Genomic DNA, 18,821 nt, shown 5'->3' on the forward strand with positions numbered 1-18,821 from the left:
ATCAGAATCAGGTGTTCCAATCACTTCCATGTCCACAGGTGTATAAAATCCAGCACCTAGGCTGCAGACTGCTTTTACAAACATTTGTGAAAGAATGAGTCGCTCTCAGGAGCTCAGTGAATTCCAGCGTGGAACTGTGATAGGATGCCACCTGTGCAACAAATCCAGTCGTGACATTTCCTGGCTCCTAAATATTCCACAGTCAACTGTCAGCTGTATTATAAGAAAGTGGAAGTGTGTAGGAACGACAGCAACTCAGCCACCAAGTGGTAGGACATGTAAACTGACGGAGCGGGGTGGAGTTGAAGCTGTTCTAGCTGCAAAGGGTGGACCGACGTCATATTGAACCCTGTGGATTAGGAATGGGATGTCACTTACGTTCATATGCGAGTCAAGGCAGGTGAGCGAATACTTTTGGCAATATAGTGTATATTGGTTTCAAATATTGGTTGTCGGCCCTCTTGATTGCCAATATTCAGCATAAATATTGACCAACAAAGCAAACAAAAAACATATCGGTTGATCCCTGGTTAAAGTTAGAGATTCAGACTTGTTATAGCTGTTGTCTTTGCTATCTTGATTCACAGTTTGCTCATTGGTCCTTTATTTAGCATTGATGCTCTAAATTACACTAAGTTAACTAATCAAAAAATATAATTATTTTGTGAAAATCAGCTTTCCTAATTACCATTAAGTGATTCTAGCAGACACCAAACCATCTTGCAACTTTCTCTACTCATTTGCTGATGAATAATAAATACAAACACAGACCCGCTGGCTCTGAATAATGAATCTTACCACTGCTAACAAGCTCTTTTATGGAAGTTTACATATTAAAAGTCCTTTGAAGCAAAACAAACTGTCAGTTTTGGACTCTGGGAGAGGGACTGCCAGCGTGCACATACACTCACTATTCTATAATTACGCCACCATGCATCATAGATGTCCCGTGCTACCTTTGTGTTCCTCACTAAATGTATTATGTACAATTAGCTTACCATGCAGCTCAGTTAAGACCGATAGCAAATAAAATGAACACAAGAGCTAATTTCATTTGTTTCCTCTGTCTTTTGCCCTCCTCACCCACCCTCACAAAGGGTGGTATCTCTGTAGAATTAGTTTATTGTGTTACTATGAAGCTTGTAGATGTTAATAGTAAGAGACAGCTGTGCACTGTCAGCTTTAATCAGCTATTATCTCCAACTTAAACACATACTGACTGGTTGCAGCTGGCCAGTGTGTGCCATCTCAAAGGGTTTTCCACATATGAAGGAGCAGCTCAACGTTTAGACAAATATACTGACTTGCTTTCTTTCTGAGAGCAAATTTGATTTGTACTACTCTCTAGAATGCAAAAATGCAGATGTTTCTCAAATTTCTGAGTGCTATCCTTGAAAACCAGGTATTTTACCTTGTAAACATTTGCTATTTTGTGTTTTATTCATACTATTTTTATATTGTTGATGTTGACTTCATTGCATTACTTGCACATGATGCACTGCTTTTTACAGGACATTCATTTCCTCATTTACTGTGTATTTTTATTGTTAGCATTTGATACTTTTGGGTGCATTTTTCAATTGAGTACATTTTGTATTGATAGTATATTTTACACTTTATTGTACATATTGCATCTTAGTATATTTCTTTCTGTTATATTTCTATTTCTATTATATTTTATATTTTTCTCTTGCGTTAGCGACCACTTTACTCCTGCTCGCTACTGTAATAACAGAATTTCCCCTTGGGGATCAATAAAATATTTTGTTTGTATTCTATTTGAATCGAAAGAAAAAGTTATTACTAATTTCCAATGTATATCACATTTACAACATCAAAAACCTTTTTTAAACACTCTTTTGTCATTGCATAAGAACAGCAGAACCAGGAAAGTTCCTCTATAATTATCTTCACATCACCAAATAAAAAAAGATGAAAACGAAAAGTAGATGAAGAATTACAGGTAGGCTGAAGTACAAAAAAATTGCCCAAATACACAATTTGACATTTGATCTTTAAACAAATAATATAATTTATATGTTCATTGACCCATTTCCAATAAGTTCTAATAACCTGGCAGTCCCAAAAGATCTGAAAGCTACTGGCTTCATTAGTCCTGCAAAGTCTCCAACAGGCATCACCACAGCCCCATGTTGTTCCTGGATAGGTGTAACAAAAATAGTGCAATGTTTTTCCAGCAGAACTCTTGGCCTTGAGGTGTATTTGGTGTTTTTTATATGCTAGAAGATATATAGCGATTAAAATCAGTGGTCAACGCCATGGCTGAGCATTTCCTCTCTGAAACCGCAGTGTACCAACGATAGCCTCAGAAACACAGATTTAGACTTCCAGGGTTTCATATGTCACAAACCTGAATATCCAAACCAGTCACCAGGGTGGGCTTTTCCGCGTCATCATTCATCCTTATAACTAATTTCTTGTTGGAACATGTTTTGCTGAATCATTCTGTTACAGCTTGCCACTGTGCAGCAAAGAGTTTGGTTTATAGTAGGTGAGCTGGTGTGCTTGAGCTGCTGCAGGTAGTGTGTGCAGCTTAATCCACATATTCTAAAAGTGGCGATGGTATCGTTACACCTAAGTCCTTTCAAGGCAGGTTGGGATTATTTCCATGGGGAAAAAAAGCTTCTAAATGTATAACTATGATACACAGAAATAACCCTTTTGGATTTTAATCAGTAAACATGTAACTAGACATGCTATATCCATTTTACTTTAACAAAAGCAATCCTTCGTAATGTAAGATTGCAACCACATGCTTCAGCACGTGCAGCTTGAAACAACAATCCTGTGCCACCCAGATCCTCGTGCTGTATATTTGCATGAAACAGGAGACTCGCCCAACGCAGGCCTTGACGTCAATACAAACATTTCTAGGAAAGCTGGAGCGATGAGCTGATTTATACTTGTGGGCTTTTACTAATACTCACACAGACAGACATTCAGGATAATGTACCTTCGACCCATAGATGAGTTATATGGCCACCTCCTGTATCTGTGCCAAGACAGTAAAAAAAAAAAAAAAAAACTATTGGCAGGCACCATGGGTTTACAGTAATGATGTCCTATAAATGTCACAATAGCATCTTGACAGTAGTAGGGAGACATATTTTACCATGAGGAGTTGTTGGATGGAGCACAGACAGACAAGATGAGGGCTATTTCTTGATGTTGAACAGGGTGTGGTCATGAACTGATCGACCCAGGAGTATGAATAGATGGATTAGGTATTACTTATGATTTTACGTGCAGTTTCTCCTCAGTGACAAATCATTTTTACACATATACTGTAGAATATACACCGATCAGGCACAACATTATGACCACCTGCCTGATATTGTGTTGATCCCCTTTAAAACTCTTCTGACCCAGTAGGTCATGGATAGAGGACCTCTGGGGATGTCCTGGTGGCAGTGAATTCTGTGGGTCCTGTGGGTTGCAGGGTGGGACCTACCTACATCAGACTTGTCCTGGCACATCCCATAGATGCTCAGTAAGGTTTGGATCTGGAGAGAGTGGAACCCGGGTGAACACATTTGCTCTGTCGTGTTCCTGGGTCACTCCTGAGCAGTTTTTGCAGTGTGTCAGGGTGCATTGTCCTGATGAGGGTGGCAGCTGGCATCAAGGACTGCTGCTGCCATGGGGGGCTGAGGTTTGGGGGGGGTTGCTGGACCTGCAATGCTTAGGTGGGTGTCGAACATCCACGTGAATGTCAGGACTCCCAGTGGAACGTTGCATTATTACAAGATGATCAATGCTATTTTCTTCACCTGTCAGTGGTCAGAATGCTGTGGCTGATCGGTGTATCTGTCTGTGCATTGAAATACTGCACACACTGTACACTTTTTTTGTGTGTGTGTGTTTGGCTATAAGAGATTAAGCTTGAAACAGACCCAGACAGATGCATCCAAGGGAAAAAGGTGTTTGTTTGTGTGCCTCAGCTCGGGGTTAGGGCTCCCTACTCCTGCTGTTTATCCACCGGCAGTGTGGCGAGCATGCTGATGGCAAATCCACGTCTGTTCACCACCTGTGGCAGCGGTTCTGTCTGAGGCCGGGCTTTTACACGTTCTGTCCGAGTTTGCGGGAGATATTTTTTATTATATTGGGCTTAAGGGGTATTGCAGTTACAAGGCAGCATCGCATTGAAATAACAACAAAGCTGGAGATATGATGATGGTGCTTATAATCTTAAATGATTCAAACCGCCGTCATCGGTCTTTTATCTAAGATTAGAGGGTCCAGTTTATCTCCTCGGACAAATCAAAACAACCGATACAGCAGACAGCTCCAAACTTTAAGCCACGCTCGGAGCTGGAGCTGAGCTCACAGAGTGACACCAGGGCTGAGTTTCTGGAGGCTGAAGGCCTTGGAAATCTCATCTGCTTTCTTTCTTTGCAGGCCTCTCAAATCACCTTTCTAATCTTCACAACATCTGATGTCAGCCCTCTGCCAGTCCGTCCTCTTTCACCTCCTCCAAAAACCAACCAAATTTGAATCCCAAATTAAATGCAAATCGCCCCGAAGGAAAAATAGAAATGAGATAAGAATCTATCCAGTCAATCAGCAGCTGAGGGGCTTAGTAGTTTTTAGAAGAAACACTCACATATGCAGCAGTAATCTCTGGACAACCAGTGTGAACGGGCGCTGTTATAAGGGGAGGATGTGAGGTTCAGCAGTGCCTGTGGAGGGCTTTCTAATGAATCCAACATGGGAGAATTAGGGCTGACTGAGTGTGCGAGCTCCAATCAAAGGCGGACTGAAGCAGGCAGATGTACGGGCTCCTCATTAACCACTCGCCTTTTGCTCATCCCCTCCTGCTCCATGAAGACAAGGCGAGGCTGCTCAGTGATGATGATTAGGCCCTGAAACAATCACCAGACACAGAACTAAAGACTTCACCAGGAACATCTTGCTCTCTAGACCTCTTGTTTTTTCATTTTACTCTCTCTGCCACCACTTCTGTAGCACTCTAACTGGTATAAATTTTCTACCTTTGGCAGGCTCAGGTCATCAGGTCAAAGCAGCTGTTGCACGAAACTCAAACTTTTACAAGAGCTGAATACCCATCTTTGTGTTCTTACATATATCTTGTTATCCTCCCATGTCTCTTCCTGCAGAATGACTCGTGGAGCGAGCTCTACTCCTTCGCTCTCTTTAAGGCCATGAGCCACATGCTGTGCATCGGATATGGAAGACAAGCCCCAGAGAGCATGTCGGACATCTGGCTCACCATGCTCAGTATGATCGTAGGAGCCACCTGCTACGCCATGTTCATCGGCCACGCAACCGCCCTCATCCAGTCACTCGACTCGTCCAGACGACAGTACCAGGAGAAGGTAAGGATCTGGCTAATTCCTGGGATCCTGGTTTTTAAAGTTGCTGCGTCATTTTTGAATAGAGCAGACATGTCTGAGATTTAAAGAAGTGAAAGCCGCCATAATCAACTGTTTTTGTTAGGAAAGAATCGGATGATTAACTGTAGTAAAAAAACAACCTACTGTCTTTCAGCTGACTATTCTTGTTTTCCAGCCCATATTGTTATTGTTTTTGGTTCACTGCCAGGTTTGCTTCCAAAAGCAGCTATTTTCAACAACAAAAAAGCATTATTAAGCCCGTTGTATACTACTTGGCAGACAAAGTTAGCATCAAGAAACTGGTGGAGACCAAAAACTGAGCTAAAAGGTGACTCTAAATGAATGCTAGTGTCACTCTACATCTTTATAGATGAGTAGTTGTTTGCTGACAAGTTATGGATGTACATAGATTGATTATCCCCCAAAAGACTTAAAATAATACAGGTTTTTAGACTGAGTTCACAAAATAATGCAAACTCAGTCTTACGATGCACCATAAAGATAGTTTTGCTTTTTATTTGTACAGATTATAAAATATGTCTCTGAGGTATGTGTTGTTCAGAGCATAAAAATTTTTAGAAAAACACTTTTCAGAAACAATTCTTGACTAATACACAGATATTACAGATACTATTTGCAGTTATCTTTGGAAATGTTTCTTACTTCTGAAGGAATAATCATCTTGAATACTGTGGACTGTCAGCATCACAAACAGAATTTTACTCACTTGCACTAAAAACACAATTCCAGAGGTAGATTTTTAAAAATTTTACAAATCTTAGCATACGTGGATGGCTGAGTAAATAGCACAGTTTGTTAACTTGTACTTTTGTTGCTTTGTTAAGAAAAATCAGTTAAACGAAAGAGGGATGATTGCACTAAGTCTATCTATAGTGTTATAGATCGTGTGTTTAGCTACAGGATTACTTCTAACCAGGTGGCTCCTCTGTCTCCGTCTGACGCCATAAGAGATTTAATCTACATTGTTTGTCCTTTACAACAGCGTGGTTATCACATTTAATTTGAACAGAGAGGGATTGCTCATTTGATTCCAACTCACTTTGATAGGAACAGCATCTGTTCTATTAGTTCGATATTCATGGCTGCGTCTTGCTGGGCCTCGGCCCGTCTGTCGTCTCTGAGCAGCAGATCAAAGCTTCGGGTGTCTGGGAGAGAAGCGCCTCCTGCTTTGTAAGGCCTCGGTGTCAGCAGTGCTCTGAGTCTTCATAGCTTCCTCAGATCCTGGATGATGTGGAGAAGTCTGGTGCTGTCTGTCCCACAGACTCATCCATGCAGGCACAGACATCAGAGTGAATGGTCGAGCTTAGCTGTGCGGTTGAAGTCTCTGGACAATGTGTAGAACAAAGGCTGATTAGATTTTATTCTCTCTTTCTGACTCATGATAAAAATGGAGCTCTATGCTTTGTTTTTCAGTCTCAGATCATCAGAGGCCTTCTGCTCAGACACTTCTGATTAGCTTCAAACTCTTTTATCATAAACTAAGGATATTTGAAATGGTTTCCGAGAAATGTTTGAATGATGTAATAAGTGCTTTCCAAGATCATTTTTTAAAAACTGCTTATCAGCACACTTCTAGGACGATTTTTTGCATTTTAAAATTTGAGGTATAGTATCTCAGAACTATTAAGATAAAAAACTGAGATTTCACAGTTATTTCTCATCGACCATTAAAATGAATCAAATCTGCAGTATTGGACAAATAGATTAAATAATCTATGATATGCTGAACTGAGATAGGATTTTATTGATAATTTGAGCATATTTTTAATTTTCTGATCTCACTTTGTAGGCTGAAAACTATTACCTATTAGATTAGATTTAGTCAAGGCAGGAACATTATCCTCAAGAAAAGTCCCACTATCCCATCTATCTATGTTTTTGGTTATATTAAGCTGATGTCATCTTAATGACCTAATGCCGTTGTAATTTACAATGAAATTCCACAAAACTACATGAACAGTCGCCTCCAAATGCCTACAGAAGGGGGTCTAAATGTGTAAAGGTTTGCAGAGTTGTGGGGAGGGAGCTGCTGGATACCTCAGTTTCCTTCAGGATTAATAAAGTATATTTTGATTTTGATATTGATTTCATTTGAAATTATGTCCATATTGAAAAAAATACTGTCTTAGCTACACTTTCAGAACTATTTCAAAACCCCAGAACTTTGTTTTACTTGGATTAGGCAATCTGGCAATATGTTTATTCTTGTGGTACACCTTGTCATACCTGCTCATTTAGTTATGAAAATTATGTGAAAATAACTTTTTGTCATTTTTGTGATCAAGTATTTTATATTAAAAGTTATTCTATATGTTTTATCTTCTTTTATTGTGAAATGAAACTACATTTGGTCCAGAAAATTTCACTAGTTGACTTCTTCATTATCATTTTTTTTGTTAACATGAGCTCAAAGATGGGACTTTCCATGACGCCTTCAATTTTTTTTTCAACTTATCCATAATCAGAGATTATTTTATCTATATGTCCAATATTGTAGATTCTGAATCAATGTTATGATGAAAAATAAAAGTGAACAATTCAAGCTTTTGTCTTAAATAGTTCCTGAGATACTGTCATTCAAACGGCCTCAAACTTCAACAAAAAACCAAAAACATGCTGAGTAGGTGGGTTACCGGACAATATTTTTAAAACTTTTATCTTGGAAAATTTTGGATATATCAAGCTAAAATTTCACAAATATCTTTAAAAATATCCAAAATACTGAATGCTATAAAGATTTCAGGTAAATCTGTGAGAGTCGAGCAGAAATTGTTCTAAAAATGTGGACATTTGAGATGAAATGAACCTGCTTTTTATTCTGACTGAAGACGGTTGTCTTGCGGAAGCATCACGTTGGAGAGATGATCGTCTTGCTTTATTTTGTAGGTCATGATATCAGTGAGCATCCATGATGATGTTGAGATTATAGCAGGCTGACTCGCCTCTGAAATGAAATAGTTCTGCTGTATTTATGTATGTATGTGTTGAATATATGAGCCTGGTAGCTGCAGCAGGAAATGGATCCATAATGAGTGTATCTGGGTTACACCATACTGAACTTCATGTATAAATGTATGTCATGTATACGTACCAACATAAAACAAACTGCTCTGTGGCCTCGATTTCACCTCAGTGATGTTGGTCGAAGGCAAACAACAATCAAAAGGGTTGATTCCTTGAAAATGCAACACAGTTCAAAGACCCTCTTGATAATCCACAAACTTCTCTAAACAGTTTTCTGCTTTTCTAACTTTCCAGTCAGTGACCTCAGATCTGCTCAAACAAACCAGAGCCACTAATTCAGCTCCATCCTTTAAATCCACGTCTCCAAATACACTCTCACAGACTCGCTTTTATGTAATTGCCTTTTGATCTTGCCAACTTTTAACCTTGTGATGCTTAGCCGTGCATCTTTAGAAAAAAACTAATTTCATTTTTTGAAGTTACTTTTCTTTTGATCATGTTTTCTATTCTTATATCCCTGTTGTGTTTTTATCTTTTATTAGTTTGTCTTTTTATTATTTCCTTCTTGCCTTCTCGCTGTCCTGTAATGAATTTTGTCAACTTTGTTTGGTTATTTTCAAAATTTCTTGTTCTTCTTGTCCATATTACCCTTGAAAAGACGGTTATATCGTATCACTGGTTCTGCTTGAGTTTGTTTGTCTGGTAAAATCAGATTTTATTGGAATTTGCTTTACGTTTTGCCTCCTACTACCTGAATCTTAAGGTGTAGATGAATCCTCCTTGTTTTCTGGTATTGATTTGTGTTTTTACCTCAGCAAGCCCTCCACCATTTTGACATTTTAAACCATTCTTTGACTTCCTTGGATGGATCTGAACAAAGTTGCCTTACAGTTGTAATGTAATTGGTTTCCAGGTGCTATTTGACATTAAAGCCACAAGTGTGACGGTTCTTTTTCAGTGAGCACAAACCACAGTTCTGCTTCTAATAGAGACTCAAGAGAAAAGTAGGAAGTAAAGGGGAAATGAGCCGCAGACTCTGTGCTGGAGTCTGTTTTGTGTCAGTTATGTATAGCTGTGCTTTGTCAGTCCTGTGACGTCTCTAATCAGTCGCTGCCGTCTATCTGATTCTTCCATGATGCACAACAGTGAAATACTTACCAGAGCAGCAGCTCCACCCTGCAAGGCTCAGCCAAGACACCTCATCAGCATCCTGTTCGGTCTCCAGGACTTCACGACTGTTTGTGCATCATTAGCCGCTGAACTGAACCATCCGGCCACCAGATAACAGACTGGAGACAGAGCTATGGCTTGGAACTCTTTGTATAAGTTAGTCTGAATGCTAGCGACGACGTGGACTTGTGTTGACATAAAACTGAGTAAACAGTTTGCATTGCTTTCCGTGTTGAGACAGAAATGTCATAATAGCTTCGGCGCTGAGCATCTAGTCCCGTTTGTTCCGCCGACCAAAGAGAGACGAGGATTCTAGCTGTTTACTGTGGGTTTGAGTTACACAAAGCATGCCAGCGTTTGTCGACTTTATCAGAACAGACATATGTTGTTTGGTTATTAGGGTGTGCAGCAGCTCTGTGGACGAGAATGAAAATGGAAACAGTAACTGAGAGACACTAGAAGCACTAGTGAACAGTGATTCCCAACCTTTTCTGTCTATGTTTATCTATATTTATGTTTACATAAAACACAAATCTGAGAGCAGAAGTTTTGCAAGTGCACAGAAGCAATCTGGAAACCCACTAAAACTGAAGCACGACACGATATTTTTGTAAGCAGAAGTGTATCTGAATGCAGTCAGAGTTTTGAGCAGATGCAGAGCAGATTTGCACCTAAGGGACTATTTAAAAAAGAGAGCAGAAAATCTGAACCTGTAAACAATAAATAATAGACTGAAGTTGCAAGACTGTGCTTTTGAATAGGGAAAGAACAGTAACTCCATGTCTTCTTAGCTAACTCTCTGCTTGTTTGCTAACTGCACGTTAAAATTAGGCTTTAGCTGTAATTTTTAGAACTATTTACGGTTATTTTACATATTTTCCTTGTTTTGTTAAATTGAAGGAAATACCTCGGATCACAGAAAAAATTATTAATTTACAGGTTAAATTGAAAAATAAATAGATTTATATTTTATAGGAAATAATAATAATAATAATAGAAAATTGTTCTTATACAATGTGCAACAATAAAATTACACTGTTTTTACTGTATTTAAATCAGGAAAATCTCATTATTCTACAGATACTTTCCATTATTTAATAGAAAAGTTGTGTATAACGAGGTTGAAAAAATAGTAAATAATGAAATCTAGCTGTTTTTCCTTTTTTCTGTGTTTTGTCAAATTATACATAGTAACTATTAAAATCGCTGAATAACCTATAAATTTACGTGTTAATTGTAAAAAAAAAAGGCCCAAACTATACATAATGTCTACATAAAAAAATATTTTTACACATATTAATTCATTCTTTTACATATGTGACCATACATTTATAATGTTTTACTGTATCTAAATCAGCTGAAAATATCATTTTGTTTCTGCAGATATCACATTTTTTAACATAACAGTTTTTTAACACATCTTTTCTGGCACCCTTAGTGCTAGATTTTACATATTTGTTTTATAGTCTAGCTTTCATGCACTCTCTGGCAACATGGTTAGGTTACAACTGACTCAGGTTGATCTACTGTGCAGTCATCTCACTGTAGCTGGTAGCTTTCTGGTTTCTGTATCAGATCTCTATCATACCAAGATGTAGTCCTGGTTGCTCCATGATATTTCCATGGACCTTCCAGTGATAGAGGTACATCTGCTTGGGAATCAACTGTAGAAAAACCAAGGAACATATGACTTTTTAACATGCAAGAATATGTTGCAAGAGTTTGAGAGGTTCCCTGGTGGTTGGCTTGTCAAGCTTTAGATGGTGTTCAGTGTTTACATCATCTCCACTAACAGTGCTACAGTAGAAATGATGAGGCAGCTCAGCGTTCCTTTGTCATCCCCTCCTTCACGTTGAGGTGACCCTGTCCTCATCCTGTGTCCCTCCACAACCCTCTTCCCATCTTTGTACCTCCAGCCCTCCTCCGTTTCATCTGTCCGTTTGCCCTTGACTGTTGGGCAATACACCATCTGCCAGCGGACACTGCACATGGACAGAGGGCATTAGCCATTATGTAACCGCTCTCCCGCTTCTCTTCCTCCCCCCCTCAAGAGCCGTGGAGCAGCGTGTCCAAATAGTTGTGAGAGGAGCGAGATGCGACCCCCCGGGGCCTCAGTGATGAGCACTCATGCACTTGGCCTTGACGCATCAAACAGCCATTCGACGAACTGCTCCGTTCATAACCTGGACAATCACCGAGGCCTGACCCGCAGTACCAGGGGTCTGACACTTTAGAGATTAACGACATGATGTGACGTTTGACAAAAAAAAAGATTTTTACTCAAGTCTCTGCCAAGCAGCAGCCTCCAGGGCTGAAAAATATAGCAAACAAGAAAGTGCCAGAAACTGCACTTCCTCAAATGACCACTAGTGGCTCCAAAACTGAGTCAATCCTCATAGACCTCCATGTTAAAATGCCGAACTTTACAGCAGAAATAAATATGTTTGCTGCATTGTATAAAAACTGGGTTTGGTCTCTATAACTAGTTTCTCCATTCATGAAAATGATACAAGTGAGAATTTTTTATATAAATCATTAATTTAAATTTTATTAGGCCTTAAATTCCATGACCAAGAGACTCAGCTCCACTCACATTCCACCTCTTTGCTCATTTTTGGATTAGCTGGGAGTTATTTGGAGTCAGTCATTACCAACATGTCATCAGTCGGAGCTACTGCACTGAGCTTTAAACGGCTTTTCAGGAAACCTATGGGTGATGTCCATTGTCTCCGTTTACTTTCTTTTTTCTGGAGCTTTCAGCCATTTCTCATGGCTGAAAATGACAAACACCAAACTCTCAGTTGCAGTTGAAAGTTCCAGAAATTTAGTAAGTAAAGTTAAGATTTCTTTGGTAATTAATTCAAACATTTACACTCAGCTTCACCTGGAATTTGTCTGAGTTTGGGATGCTCCTACTGTATTTCAAAGAGAGTCTATATTGGCTCATTACTGGTACTGTTTTAGCTACTATGTGTGGCTTTGTTTCCTGGATTGTCGGTCCTCTGAAATTTAAATGGAATGATTTTGTGTTTGTGGAAAGACTGTGTCATTCTGATTGATGCTGGTACCTTTTTTTTCACGTTACCACTAATCATACTAAGTTTTCAAATTACTCGTGTAGTGGCTTTGAAGGAGAACTCCAGTGATTTAGGTAATGCGCTTCTGTAGTGGAGTTTTGTAAGAGTTAAATTTCTGTTCTTGGAAACCACTGCCCCCAGCTTATATCATAGGCTTTCTGTTAAGGATTTAAAGTGTCTCAGTGCAAATCAAGTTAATAACCTCAAAGTCCCCAAAACAAGTAAACTGAAGTCAGGTGAAAAGAGTGTTTGCTTGAATTACTCCACATATAATCCACATCTAAACATTCTGTACATTTTCTTACGCATCATTTGAAAATCCGTGTTATCAGTGCATTTAATAAAAATAGGAACTCTCTGATACTGAAGTTATAGGTTTGAAAGACAGATTTAATTACAGAATTTGTTAGATGCACTATAAAAAAACATTTAAAAAGAGGAAATCTGGCAGCAAATGTGCAAGGATTTAGTAATTTTTACGTGAAATGTCATAAAAGGACAAATTGCTATTTCTAAAAATGCAGTTTTGGTGTGGACATGATTTGCAGTTTCGACTTTTTTTAAATTTAATTTTAGTAGTCAACATGAAAATAATTTTTTTTCTCTGACTTTAGTAGTTATTATCTGTAATTTGACCAATTAGTTTAACAAAACTGTTAAACAGCTTTTAATAATCCGTAAAATAATAAAATGATCCTCAATTTTAATCTTATGTGCCATTTTTCTTTCAAATAAAGCAAATATCTGTGAAATAATGACATTTTTGCTGATTTAAATGCAGTAAAACTGTGTAATTTTACAGTCAAATCTAAAGGAATGAAGTACCATTTGGAATAATAAACATTATTTACACTTTTGGCCTGTTCTTTTTTTAAGGTTAAGGTCCAAAATAATATTTTTTTCTGCACAAAACAGGAAAAATCTGTAAAATAACAGTAAATTGTTCAAAAATTCTAGTTAACAACTTCATTTTTTACAGTGTCGACTTCCCCTAACGCTTTGTTTTGCTTGTGTGAACCCATTTTTTCATCATTTGTTAATCCGTCCATGCCATCATCAACACACACACACACACACACACGCACACACACACACACACACACACACACACACACACACATTGGTCACGCAGTTTATAGTGATATGAGTTCATTTGTGCGTAACTGATAGGGAGCACATTAGTGTTCACTGTATGTGTGTTTGTTTTGGGTCTGTCTCTGCTGTTCAGTCGATAAGCCAAAGGATACTGCTTCAGTCAACTTGCGTTTTATAGTCTCAGGACATCATGCACACACACACACACACACACACACACACACACCCACAGATATAAGACATGTCACATCCTGAGCCATGACGCTCGGTGACATGGCCCATTACTAAGAAGCCAATTCAATCTCTGCTTTCCCTCTGCGGCAGCTTAGAGCGACAGTCGTACAGTCGCGCATCAAGCCACCAACTCTGGGCTTCATGTCCCACAAAAAGAACCTCAGAGCAGGTTCTGGCCCTTGATAAGTCCACAAGCAGATTTAATTTCACGAATGTAATGCATTTGTTAGGTTTATATGAGACTGCAGGATGATCTGAGTCCAGTTTTATCTGCATCCTTTCCTCAAAGTTTGATTTTATAAGATGGATTTGACCTTATTAGCACGATTAAGAAAGCATATATATTTTGAAGTTTAGACTTTTTAAACTTGATGTCTGAAATGATAAATATTCATTGTATAAGTGTATATTTTGCCTGAAAATGTGAATGTGCTCATATACATTGTAAAAAAGAATGTATTTTTAAAATAGTTTTTAAATCATAATTTTTAAAATTGTAAATATTTTCTGTTTTGTTAAATTACAGATAAAATGTAGTAAAATTACAGAAAAAAATATTCATTTACATGTTGGCTTTAAAGAAAACAGGCCAAAAGTGTAAATGATATCCACATTAAAAATAAAATTCCAAATGCAAATTCCTTCTTTTACAATTTTTGACCATAGAATTACACTATTTTTTCCTATATTTAAATCAAACTACTTTAGGGAAATTTGATGTTATTTGAAATGAAAATTATTAGAGTTCATCTGTTTTGTGAAATTACAAATAAAGGAAAATTTACTGGAAAACGGTATTAATTTCCATACTGACTATAAAAAAGTATGCATAATGTCCACATCAGTAATCTATATTTTTACAGATAATAATTTGTTATTTTACAGAGTTTGACCATAAAATTGCACTATTTTTACTGTATTTAAATCAGCTAAAAAATATATTTAACAGATAGTTGCTGATATTTAAAAGAAAAATTATGTACAATTGCGATGGAAAAAACGTTTTTTAAAAAATGCTTTCACTGTGTAACTTTTGACAGTTTTCTACAGATTATATTTTGTGAAATCACAGAAAAAGAATATAAATTACATGTCGACTGTAAAAAAATTTAATAATAATTCATATTCTCTCTGCTTTTATTTTTTACAAATCAGAATTTGTTCTTTTACTATGTTAAAATTATGTTAAAAAAAATTGTAAAATTACACCATTTTACTGAATGTAATTCAGCTAAAAACATCACTACTTTAGATATTGGCTGGTTTTATTTTTACTGTTTCCACAGGTTTTTTTCTGAACATTACAGTATTCTATCATTTTTAGAACATATTTTTTGACACCCCTGTTATCATATTTTCAGTTTTTTTCCCTTTTTAGTTTTTTTTTTTTTTTTTTTTTTTACAGTGTATGTACACTTTCTGTGCTTTAAGAATGTATTTATGTTCAGGGTAGGAAGAAACATTTCCATTTTTTCCCTTTCTTTTTCTCTCAACATTTGTGCCTTGCTGTTTTCCAGAACATCATTTCTAAATATTTTCCCCACAAGAATGTTTTTTATGCTTTTTTTATTTTTGGAATCATGAGACCATTTAAAATCTCACTCCCATCCCGCTGACTTTGACTGACGTGGTCGCTAATCTGAGTCTAATGCTGAGAAAATCAGCAAGTCAATAAAGCTGAGCCTCTCCTCCGACCACTTTTAAAGGAGTGGGAGGACGAGGGAGCGAGCGAGACAGAGATGTCATCCCAGTTTAATTAAGACTGTCACACAGTGAATCCCGAGGCAGGAAACACTTAATAGGAGCCACACAGTTTATCCTTCGTGCTCGACTGAATGACCGGATACTCTGAGAGGCGGCTGCATCTTTATTGTTCCTGACACGTGGCAAATTGGGAGGAATTTGTCAAGTTTCAGTGAGTTTCAGTGCAGTTTTACTGGAGTGTGTTCCTTTTTAGGGAATCCCCTCCTGTATAGTAAATAAATGAGGTAAAGATTGGAAAAGAAACTCTGTCTGGATTGTGTTTTTACAGTGAAGATTTGTTTAAATGTGAGTTACACAACCTGTGAAGGTTTCCATTCAGCGCTGCCACGGCTTTTCACGCTAAATGAACCGTGACCCAAGGCAATTAATTAAGACTGAATGAGATGGAGATTAAAATTGGTTTATGTAAGAAAGGAGAGGATGCTGTAAATTGTTTTTGCAGATGTAATTTGATTATGTGGTTCATTAAAGTAAGTGATCCACTCAGATTATCTTTTTGTCATGTATGAGGCCACGTTGTCCTGTATGTACATGTAGGGGTCTTTATGTGTGCAGAACAAGGGGGGAAAATGAAGAAAAGACTGATTAAAAAGCAGAAAATAGGAGGATTATAGGAGAAAGGGTGGGTTTATTATAGAAACTAGGGAGAAATGTCACTCCTCTGTTTGTAATTCTTGCATAAAGTGAACTTTTTCCCCTTTTGTGGCAACCTTCATCACTTCATATATGAGGAGACAATCCTCCTGTAGAGAAATGATGTCCTACCGTGACAGCCAGCGTGTGCCGTATTAATAATATTGTGATTTGCTGTGTCACCCATGCCACCGAGGTCAAGCCTTTTTATTCTCTGAGCCATATGTCACCTTACAATGTGACAAAATTTAATTTTCCCAGACAGCGAGCGATGCTGTCCGACGCTTGTGTGTCATTGACTGTTACATGGAAGGTCATTGTCAGCTCCCCCGCTGCTCCTGCGCACTCTAAATCCGACTGTCGGTGTTGGACAGGAGGAGGTTCTCCCTCAACCCTGTTTGAAATCTACTACTTGTCCAGTTGACAGTTTATTCCACTGAGGGATGACTCACACTGCTTAACACAAAGACAGTCGCCGGGGAGGGAGAGCGACCTTATGTAACATTTAAAACAACTCCGACCACAGGGCCACGTGGATTTGTTGCACAGTATTGATTTTTAAACAGCTTTTCAGATTAATTCATAGTATTCACCCACAATTCTGATTGTCTTTTATACTGTATTTTGCTCTGTGATTTCGTGTGTTTCGTGCATCTATAAGGGTCAATGTATAATTGTGGGACTTCTTGCGACATAGTTGACAGGTATCATAGTTGACATTTTTGCTGTTTTCAGGTCTAAAATCAACATGGCTGCCTATAACCAAACACCACATGGCATTTTTGGAGAAATATTCTTCTAAATATTATATATACAATTGAGTAAAATTGAAATTTAAAGTTATTAATAAGGATATTGTAGAAACAATGTTGACATGTGATAAATCCACACTTGACTCACACACTACTTTATATTAAATAACTCAGAAAGCCTTGGAGTCTGGCCAGTCTTTTCTTCAGGAGGAAATGACATCATGTGGAGCAGGTCATGTGATCTGGAATTAACACACTTCCTTGAGGTGTTTTTGTAATGAGTAACTTAGTTGAAAGTGATTTCTCAGACACAGATACAATTTGTTACTTTCCATATAAAATTTGATATACTGCCAAAAAAGGAATATCTGTCATGATTATCTCAACTTAATAAAAAGAACACAATCCAAACTATTTCTGAATCAGTTCATTTTATTATTGTTTAGCTCATTAGAAGGTGGTTGGTATTAAATTCGGTCGATTATTTAGTTGACATTTTAGTGATATCCAGCCATTTTTTATTCATAAATGATTGCTTCCACAATAAATAATGATGGAATTTGTAAAGACATGATCATAATGAACATAAAAAGCATTATATTTTTATATTTAATAAAAGTGTATGCAAGATATATCCCATGGACTTCAAAAGTCTCTCAATTATATATATTGACCCATAAAGAAGAGAGCTACAGAGGTTATCTTCTCGGCCTGTTCTTCTAAATCACGTGACCACTTTTCATCCTCAGGGCGTAAAGATCTGTTGTTTTTTTTCTCCTTCTTTTGTTTACAAGAAGGTAGCGATGCATGAAACCGCATAGATGACCCGTGTTCCTGGAATAAACAAAGCAAACCCGAAGCCATTTGCGTACAATGAATAAGGAATTTATCCCCCAGTTGACACCGCCGCCATGCAGTTCCACCTTAAAGCTATACAGTAGATCCAGCTGTGGAGGAAACCAGGCGTGAAATGTGTTATGGAGCATCACAATGAGCTGATAAAAGTGGACATTCGGGCTGCATTCGTGGTGAATATGTGATTTTGTGATTCACTTGGTTTCAGTTTGACCCTCCAGTGAACAAACATGATGAGTTGGACCCAATTTCTGTCTTCAGCTTCTTACTTCCACCCACAATTCTGACATAAATAAACATCTTTTCTCTGAATAGAAACTCACAAATGCCCAGAGGTTCCATTTAACATTATCACTTTTACTATTGAAATCAGTCAAAATTATCATTGTTTTCCAGATATGTGCTGTTATTTGAAAGAAAGCTATACAAATTAAAACAGACATGAAATGTGTTAGGAAGCATCAGAATGACTTGATAAAACAGTGGTGAACATGTGATTTTGTCAGTCACTTGGTTTCAGTTTGACTCTCCACTAAGCAAACATGATGTGATGGACCCAACCTCTGTTTTCAGATCCTTATTTCCAGCCATGCAGTTACATATTTATCAATTCTGACATAAATAACAAGCATGTTTTCTAGAAACTCACAAATGCCCAGTGGTTCCATTTAATTATTTACCTGTATCTTGTCATTCCCCCCATTCCATCTTTACAGATCATGCGAGATTTGTTTCACATGTTTTTCTCATGAAAAAATGGAACACAGAACAGTAACAGATATGTTTTCCCAGGTGATTATATTTCCTGTAGATTTGTCGCTTCAATAAAACAGCATTTAGTAAACCAGGATCACCAGAGAGTCTGTGGTTAACGTCTACAATCG

At 37.7% G+C, this 18,821-nt stretch overlaps 1 protein-coding gene across 1 annotated transcript in view; it reads left to right on the forward strand.

Annotated features, from left to right (window-relative positions):
- The window catches only part of hcn2b (hyperpolarization activated cyclic nucleotide-gated potassium channel 2b), a 52,406-nt gene that overhangs the window by 16,915 nt on the left and 16,670 nt on the right, over positions 1 to 18,821 (forward strand). Inside the window, exon 5 of the mRNA XM_023286241.3 lies at positions 5,136 to 5,354. Within this exon, the coding sequence (XP_023142009.1) occupies positions 5,136 to 5,354 (219 nt within the window). The remainder of the gene's footprint in view (positions 1 to 5,135; positions 5,355 to 18,821) is intronic.

Source organism: Amphiprion ocellaris, chromosome 2, assembly GCF_022539595.1.
Source record: "Amphiprion ocellaris isolate individual 3 ecotype Okinawa chromosome 2, ASM2253959v1, whole genome shotgun sequence".
Taxonomy (NCBI): Eukaryota; Metazoa; Chordata; class Actinopteri; family Pomacentridae; genus Amphiprion; species Amphiprion ocellaris.